At 45.6% G+C, this 8,700-nt stretch overlaps 1 protein-coding gene across 2 annotated transcripts; it reads right to left on the bottom strand.

Annotated features, from left to right (window-relative positions):
- Positions 1-4,530: 4,530 nt before the first annotated feature.
- On the bottom strand, positions 4,531-7,985 carry RTP4 (receptor transporter protein 4). Of its 2 annotated transcripts, none has more exons than XM_004745228.3 (2): positions 7,700-7,985; positions 4,531-6,283 (listed from the first exon to the last, which is right to left on the bottom strand). In XM_004745228.3, the coding sequence occupies exons 1-2, from the start codon at positions 7,879-7,881 to the stop codon at positions 5,284-5,286; spliced, it is 1,182 nt and encodes a 393-aa protein (XP_004745285.1). In that variant the 5' UTR covers positions 7,882-7,985; the 3' UTR covers positions 4,531-5,283. The 2 variants fall into 2 exon arrangements, with proteins under 2 accessions (XP_004745285.1, XP_004745286.1); XM_004745229.2 differs by lacking the exon at positions 7,700-7,985 and adding an exon at positions 7,199-7,688.
- Positions 7,986-8,700: the final 715 nt, after the last annotated feature.

Here is an 8,700-nt window from a genome sequence, read left to right as displayed (position 1 = left end):
GAAACCAGTCAGATCCTGGAGGATGACAGGGTACTCTCTGAGATGCGACCAAGTAGAGGTCTTAGGTACAACCACTGTGCCAGAAGTGATATTTTTGCCAGAGCAAATTAACATGGCTTCGGAGACATGGTGTATGGACATTGATCTGATGAATTGATTCTTTCTCAGAAGTACCTTTCATATAGAGAGTATAGCAGCTTTCATTTATACTTTCATCCCAAGACCATGTTGATTCTCTCATCCTCTGTCATAATATAATCTGCAGAGTCTGAACCATATGGAATTTCTTCAGAACATCACATTAGTTTACTCCATCAATGATATCATTTTAATCAGATCAGAGGAGTAAGTAGCAGCCAAGTGCATTGGAGACCTCACCCTCCAGAGGTGGAAGTCCCACAGAATCCTACAAAGATTCTCTGCCAAGTCCACACATGTCTTAGGGGTAGAGTAATTTGGAGCATGCCACAACAACACTTCCAAAGTGAAGGGCAAGTTATGGCATCTTGACCCTCACACCACTAAAAGGAAGCACAATACCCGGTAGTCCATACTTCTGTGATTCATTTACCAACTGATAGAGAAAGCTGCCAACTTGAGTGGAACCCAGAATAGGAAATGGCTCTGCAGCAGGCCCATAATACAGGGCCCTGCCACATGGACCATACGATCCAGCAGACCCTTTGGTACTAGAGTCAGCTCTCATGCCAGGCAGTGCTTACATCAATCTCCAGCAGGAGAAATACAATTTATAACACTTGTGTTCTGAAGCAAGGCCATGCCATCTGCATCAGAGAATTACATGCCATTTAAAAACCAACTCCTATAAGCCACTTGGCTGCATAGAGGTAGAACTCCTGATGGTAAGATATTAAAATATGATGGAGCCAGAGATGCCCATCATGACCTAGATTCTGAAAGGCCCATTTAGTCAAATGCAGGCTCAGTATAATCCATCAGAATATGGAAGTGATGCAGCCTGGGACGGAGCACACGTCAGGCATAGAGAATACAAGGGAGCTGGGTGAGGTGGTGGCCCAGCCCCCAGGTCAGCCTCCAGTGGTGCACTAGTGCCTCTCCCTCAGTTCACAGCTGATCACCTGTTCAGGGAGAGGCTATTACAGAGGAAAGGAAAAGCCACTCTTCCTTCACCGGTGGTTTAGTTCAATTATGTGGTAAAAGCTGAAAATAGACAGTAATTAATTAAGATAGGGTCATACTGGAGTCCCTATAAAATAAAGAGGAAATTTGGATAAAGAAATGCACATGTGAAGAACACCACGTGAAAGTGAAGGGAGAGATCAAAATGACATTTCTACAAGCCAAGGAAGTCCACAAACATGGCCAGAAAACCCCTAGATCCTAGGTGAGAGGCTGAAACAGATTTTTTCTCACAGCCCTACTGAACTAACACATCACATAATATCACATTAGATCAATGACCAAAGTTGTAGAAAAAGAGTTACAGCAGAGGTGATAAAGGCATGGAATTCCCCGGCTTAATCAAGTACAGCTCCACCTGGAAGCTGCCAGCCAACAGATCAATGACATAGCCTCTTAAAGAGGCAGCTGGGGTACCTCTTGGAGATGCTGCCTTGCAAAGATGGGTCACAATCCCACCAGGGTGGAGTATACATCCTGAATCAATGACAACTGTGGGTGTGGTCCCAGTAGGTAGTGTGTGGGTATGGAAATCAAGAGATGGAAGTACGGGTGACCCTGTTTATCATCTCTCCTGATCATTGGAGGGATATAGGACTCCTGTTACACAGTGTCGGCAGGAAGAATACATTTGGCACCAAAGGGATCCACTGGGGGCTCTCTTGGTACTTTTCTGTCCAGTTTTGACAGTGGGTGGACAAATGCAGATGCCTCAGACTGAGAAAGACCTTTTGACAAAGGGCCCACACCCCTCAAGGATGAAGGTCTGGATAAGCCCATAAGGTAAGCAGAGGTGCCTGGGGAAGGGGAATGGAGAGTGGATAGTAAAGGGAAATAGTGAATTCTAGTTGCCATCCCAAGACAGATGCAGTGATGGGTCTCAGTCTGCCTGCCAGACATTTTAAACGAAGCAAGTGGATTGAAGTGGTCCAAAATATTGACTGTAATGGAAACTGTGGTCCCCCACCCATATCCCTGCCCTTGGGACCAGTGCACTCATTCCCTCCCAATGTTCCTGTTTTCAGGAACATTGCCTGCTAAAGACTTGTGGTTGAACTCCCCCCAAGGACTCACCTCCAGCCAAAGATAGCTGCCTCACCTAAGTTTGTTGCAGAGAATAGGTCTAATTTGCATATTATACCTTCTCTTGTCTTTCTGAGGCATAAGTGATAGCTTTACTATTGAAATATGTTTTGGTTTGTGTTCTTATCCTTGAATTATCTCTGTTTTCTTGACTCCTTACATTTTTTTTTTTTTTTTGCCTTCACATTTGGAAAGATATCAAATATTTGATACCCCTTGGCAGTCTGTCCAAATTAAGTGTCTGACACCAAAGAGTTGAGTAGAAGCTCTGCAGGGTTGTTGTATCTGGTGGATTCACTCTGGAGCTACTTCAGCTAGTCATTCCATTGTATGAAACACCCCCCTCCACCACCACTACCACTACCCTTTTTTTTTTTTTAAGATTATTTATTTATTTATTTGACAGACAGAGATCACAAGTAGGCAGAGAGGCAGGCAGAGAGAGAGAAAGAGAAAGGGAAACAGGCTCTCTGCCGAGCAGAGAGCCCGATGCGGGGCTCGATCCCAGCACCCTCGGATCATGACCTGAGCCAAAGGCAGAGGTTCAACCCACTGAGCCACCCAGGCGCCCCCCACTATCCTTTTAAGTATATATATATTATTTTTTCTCTTGAGCTCATAAGTGTCCCCAAAGAGGACCCATCCACTCTCCTGTGTATTTGAGGATTGGATGGGTAAGATTGAAGGTTGGCATGGCTCCCAGGTTTTGTGGTGGGGTAAGGAAGTCCCAAAGAGTCAGTGTGTAGACCTGAACTATCTTTCTGATTGCTGGGTGGCACTCCCTCCCTTCATATCACCCAAGTCCCTGAGTCCAGAGTCCCTCTAAATCTTCAGAGACTAAACTTCCATTCTTCTCCTTGGAGCCAGTTAAGAATGGTCACCTGCTATAGAGGGGTGGAGCAAAAACACTTGCTGTAAAGACTTCCAGCAGCCTCAGCATCCACTTTCAGATTCACTGTTGCCTACAGTTTTTGAACTTTCTGAAACTGTGCCATATGAATTGCTTTGAACCTCAGTTTTCCCTTGCCTATTTTGTTCCAGATCTCTATGCCCTGCTAAGTCAGTGATCTACCACTAGCTGATCAGTTTTCTGGCTTCTGTCCATTCTTTTTACCCTTGTATACTGATGCCTTTTTTTCTCCTTTCACTCTCACTCAGTAAGGTTTCAGGGAAGCTCACAGGGAAATGCATGTGTTCAATCCATTATGTTTAACTGGAAGGCATTAACCAATTTTAGAGATGTAGAAACTGAGGCCCACGGAATGATAATGACGTGTCCCACATCCCACAGTATAACCAGGCTAGACATAAAGTGTCTAGTCCCCAGGCCAATTTTCTTTGTGAAGGAACCAAAAAGGTATGAAAACAGGAGGAACACAGAGAATCCAGGGGGTGGTTTGGGGAAGAGGTAGTGATAAAAGGAGCATGCTTGTGGGAATGGCCCAAGACGAAAAAAGAAGATAGTGTCAGAGAAAAAGAGATAGTTTTATCCTTGGGTTTCCTGCTGACATTTCACTGTTTTCAAATTCCTTCAAGACATTTATTGTCTGTAGATACCACTCTCTATTTAACACTCTGCTTTCCCAAGTCAGACCTCTATTCCTATTCTCTACTCCATTCTTTCCTAGAAATATATAATATTTTTAAAATGTGATTCCACTCAAATTGCCCATATCGTCAAATGCTAGTAATGACCCCTCATTTCCTATGGGATAAAGGCAAATTTTTCTAGTGATTTCAGTAATTTAAGCTCTTGGACTTGTTTGGGGAGACATACTGATAGGAAGAAAGGGATAACTTGACAACAGAAAGGACAGGAAGTGTAGGTGACAGGGAGAAGAAATTAAAAGATGGCTCTAAGGTGATCAGCTTGGGTAACTGAGTCAAATTAGGCTCAGGAAGTGAGACATGCTGATAAGCCTGGTTTTAAACATGGCGACTGCGGTTTAAGAGGTACGTAGAAATGCCTGGCAGACATGAAGATAGGGAGTGAACCATGCAGCCATGCATCACACTGACTTCAGGATTGGCAATCTCTTGCACACTTCCTCTTCTAGTGCTGGAAGAAGTGAAAGAATAGGATAGCTCCAGGAGTCACCAAATCAAAGGGAGTCTCTTGTATGGGGGCATTTGGGTAGATTTAAGTAGGGGAGAAAGACAAATAAGAGGGGATCTGCATATCAGTATTTCTAATTTCTTTTTTGTTAAAATATAATTGCCCAATCCTTGGGACAATATTGATAACTGTATTACTTTCCTATTTTAGCAGTAATAAGTCACCACAAATTTAGGGCCTTAAAACAACACAAATTTATTATCTTACATTTCTGGAGATCCAAACTCTAAAATCAGTCTCATTGGGCTGAGGTCATGTGTCAGCACAACTGGGTCCTCTTGGAGCCTCTGGAGGAAAATCTGTTTCTTTGTCTTTAAGAGCTTCTGTGAGCTGTCTGCGTTCCTTGGCTCATGGCCACTTCCTCCATCCTTAGAGGCCATCATTCCAAGCTCTGCTGTCATCATTAAATTTCCTTTTTCCCACTTTGACACTCTTGCTTCCCTCTGATGAGGACCATTGTGATTACACTGCATCCATCCAGATAATGTAGGATAAGCTCCTTATCTCAAAACCCTTAAATTAATCTCATGTACAAAATCCTTTTTGCCTTGTAAAGTAACATATGCACAGGTTCTGGGAAGTGGGGAATGTATATATTTGGGGTCTATTATTCTGCCTACCACAATAACTCTCTGCTAACACTAATGACCCACAGTTCTTGTGAAGATATGTCAAGAGAGAGACAGAGAAATGAATGAGTGGATGAATGAGTGAAGAGCTTTTAGTGATTCAACAAATATTTTTTATTGGTCCATTATCTGCTAGGTTATGTTTTAGACTATCTGCTAAGGAGATCTAGGAAACTAGTGTTTATTCTTACAAACTTGACCCTGCTAGATCTCAAAGTATATTCTGTATCATATTAAAATAGTAACCAGTTCACTGATTACTATGGAATTAAGATGGAAGAAAAGAAGACAAACTTATTTCCCTCCTTCAGCTTCTGAGTTTTTGCCTACAAAGACAAAGAACAAAACAATACAGATCCAGAGGTATAAAAATACATCCAGTTCAGAGAGTGTATCTTGTTGCATGGAATGAAGGTACATGCGACCGGTGTTTGGAACAGCATATCTGTGTGAACGTCTCCAGGTAGCTTGAGTTCTACTGACAATCACAAACCCTCTAGCTGTCCTGGGTGTGAGATGATGTAAGTGTGACCCTAGTGCAGAGGGAGCTGTTCTTCCTCTAGTCTGAGTGTATGACCCTATCATCGTTGACATGGTCCATGTGGCTTGTGAGCGTGACTGTTGCGTAGACTGTTGGCGGGACAACCTTAAAACCTCAGAGTATGTCCTCCAGGGGGTCTGAGGTGCTGTTTCCTGTGTGGATTGTGAATTTCCCTCTGGGACCTCCATGTCTGTCACTGGAGTGGGCTGTTTGCTAGTCTCCCATGCGGGCTGAATGCCAGCCCCTGGTACTTGAGTCTCTGCAGTGGTATGGCTGGGCTCTGGCTCCTTAAAGACCTGGATAGACCCACACTCCTGGTTTTTGCTGTCCACATCACCCACGTGACATGAGGAACCCATAACATCCAAATAGGAGGATGGGGATGTTGGTGGTTCTGTCATGTTGCTTTGTGACCTCCACGAACAGCAGCCCAGAGTGCATGCTTCACAATTTTTTGTGTCATGGGACCCATCCAAAGGCACCTCCCGGATGATGGGGAGCTCCGGAAACTTCCTAAAGCCATTCCCATAGAATTTCTCCAGAATACGCCGCACCACATTTTTCAGAATCCGCATGGCACTCTCTGGAGAGAATTCAGGATTCTCAAATCGAGACCAGGAACACTTCTGGCACCTCTGAGCAAAGAGCCTCATAATCACCTGGCCCTGGGACTTCCGGGGCTCCAGGTGCATGTGGCAGAGGATGTGCACTTGAGCAGAAGCCCAATTTCGCCGGCACGAGGAACACTGGAACCTGCAGACAGAAGGAAGAAGGCTGTTGTGCCTTCAGGTGATCATTGACCTGAAGGAGGCAGGCCTGGTCTCTGTCTTTGTGATCTCTCCCAATTCGAGAAGGTGCATATGATATTAAAAATTTGCCAAATAAGAATGAGAGGGATTGTGTTTTTTTCATAAAGCCTTTTCCTTTGATCCACTGAGCTTCCACCTACGTGGTCCCAAGTTTGCCTCTTTGCTAGTAAAACATCTCTGGATGGCTCAGAGGGAAAAGTAGTTCTGCCACCTGCCAGAGAAACTTGGTCCTCCACATGATCGCAGAAAATGTGTACAGTAAATCCTTTAAGGCAGGCACTGTAAGAGGGGCTACATTGTCAGCACACTTCATCTTTAAAGCTCCCCTCTAAGGGAGGCATCATTAAGCCCAGTGTCCGGATAAGGAAACTGAGTCATAAAGGGATTTACAGCTTGTTTTTAAGTATATATATATATGTAAAACCATTATCTTATGGGCATGTCAAAGAAGGGACACTTATGCTGCCTAGGAAGACCAGGGAATGCTTTAAGGAGGAGGGGGCACTTGAGTTGGTCCTTGAAGGATGAGTGCAGGGGAGGGGTCAAAGGGCCTGCCAGACACGCAGAGTATCATGGTAAGGGAACAGAAGTCTGAAAAGGCGCGGGCTTGGTTTGTCATCTGTAAGGTTGGAGCAAAGGACAGATGGAGTCAGAGTAGGACAGAGAGGGAAGAAGGACAACAGGTGAGGTGGAGAGAACAGCCATGGTCCCTGTGTGCCGCATACAAGGAGAGCTGGTTGCCTCCGTCAACATTTCTCACTGCCACCTCCCCCACCCCGCTCGACACTGCTCTCTGCCATGTGCAGGTTCTCTGGGGGTGAAAGGGGCAGATGGCCCCTAGGGGAGGAGCATTACTTACAGACTCCAGGAACTGGGTTTCAGATCTCTTTCTTGCTGCACCATTCCCTCTATTATCCCCAGGCCTTCAGCAAAGTCACATTCAAAGTGATTGTGTGGCCTTCCTCCATTCTTGGGGCTTTAAAGGAAAGCCCTGGTCCCGGGCAGGTGCTTGGCCCAATAGGGCTGCTGCAGCCTAGGAACGTCAGGACTGAGGGCGGAAATAGCAGAAGTCTCTAGATAGACCCGTCTGGAACAGGAAATGGTGAGAGAATGGGAGGGCAGCTGTATGGAATACGGAAGCATTCCTTGAGAATTTCCAGAAATAATTAGGGAGAAAACCTAGCAAAAAGGAGAAACTTTGGTATGGCTAAGCAAAATGAAAAGAGCACCGTGACCACAAAAGAATAGAGATCCTGGAGACACTGGTTCCTTTAACAGGCTCTCAAAGGAATCGGTCAGTCGTGGCTAAGCTGACCTCCTTTGCCAGAGAAGGTCTGCTGAGAGGTCAGCTCTCACTCACCTGCCAAATCCTTTCTGCTGGTACTGCTTCCAGCCCTCAGCGAGGTACTCTGGCTCCAGTTTCTCGTCCAGTTTCAGGGTCCATGTGGCCCGGGGTTTCTCCTGCTGCATCAGCTCTTGAAATGTCTGCTCCCAGGTCTGAATATCTAAAACTGCTTTCTTCCCCTGAGTCTGGGAAGCCATGTCTAGTGAGTCCTTTAGTCTTACTCAGCAGCCCAGAAGAGGGGAGAAGAGAAAAAAAAGCAAACAACACATCAGTTTCGTTTTCTCGGTCTGGAATGCGTCATCTGTCTTCTTAACTTTCATTTCAGGCTGTTTGAGTGCACAAAACAGGTCTTTGTTTCGAAGACAGAGGGCAGCAGAGTTTTGCCAGTTTGCGCACAGGCCTCTCAGAGATATTCCAGAATACAGAGCTCTGTTTTAGAATCTGGAGGCACCAGTAAGTGCCTTTGATATTTTCTTTTTCTCTTATTTTTACACCAGGCAAAGCACGGTGCTCAGTGGTGGGTTGAATGCCACAAGAAGCCATTTCTCACCCGCACTGATGCTCAGGCTCTCATGGGGACATGGGAAGGTAGCTGGGGGGACCTGTATCCCATGCTGGTATCCTGCACTCACTGGCCCGTCACCACATCCCCTGGGGGATTATTCCTGATTCTTCTGCAGGGGATAGCACAGAGAGGTGGGTTACTTTGCCCAAAGCCACACAGCCATTGAGCAGTGTAAGCAGGCAAGAGACTTGAACCTAGGCCTCCAGGGCTCCAAAACCTGTGTTGTCTCGACCTACCTCCATCCCTGAGAAGACACTAAGGATGGTTATGTCAGGTTCTAGGCGAGCACTCTGGAGCCAGGGTGGGAGAAAGCATCGTGAAACCTGACCAGGGGGTTTGGTCCAGTGAGATTTCTTGCACCTGGTGCGGGACACCAAGCTAAATGAAAGGATGATTTAACTCTGCCATCTGCCATGTAAATTATCTTGCAGGGTGGGACACAAGCACATGG

The sequence above is a fragment of the Mustela putorius genome, unplaced genomic scaffold (genome assembly GCF_011764305.1).
Source record: "Mustela putorius furo isolate JIRA1106 unplaced genomic scaffold, ASM1176430v1.1 tig00003834_pilon_pilon_pilon, whole genome shotgun sequence".
Lineage (NCBI taxonomy): Eukaryota > Metazoa > Chordata > Mammalia > Carnivora > Mustelidae > Mustela > Mustela putorius.
Note: the sequence above shows the minus strand (reverse complement) of the source record. Positions and strands in the feature narration are given on the sequence as shown.

Coding starts and splice junctions, on each gene's coding strand:
- RTP4 (XM_004745228.3), bottom strand. CDS start 7,881: ATGGCTTCCCAGACTCAGGGGAAGAAAGCAGTTTTAGATATTCAGACC. Junction 6,284..7,699: donor CAGCAGAAAGGATTTGGCAG/GTGAGTGAGAGC, acceptor TTCTGTCTGCAG/GTTCCAGTGTTCCTCGTGCC.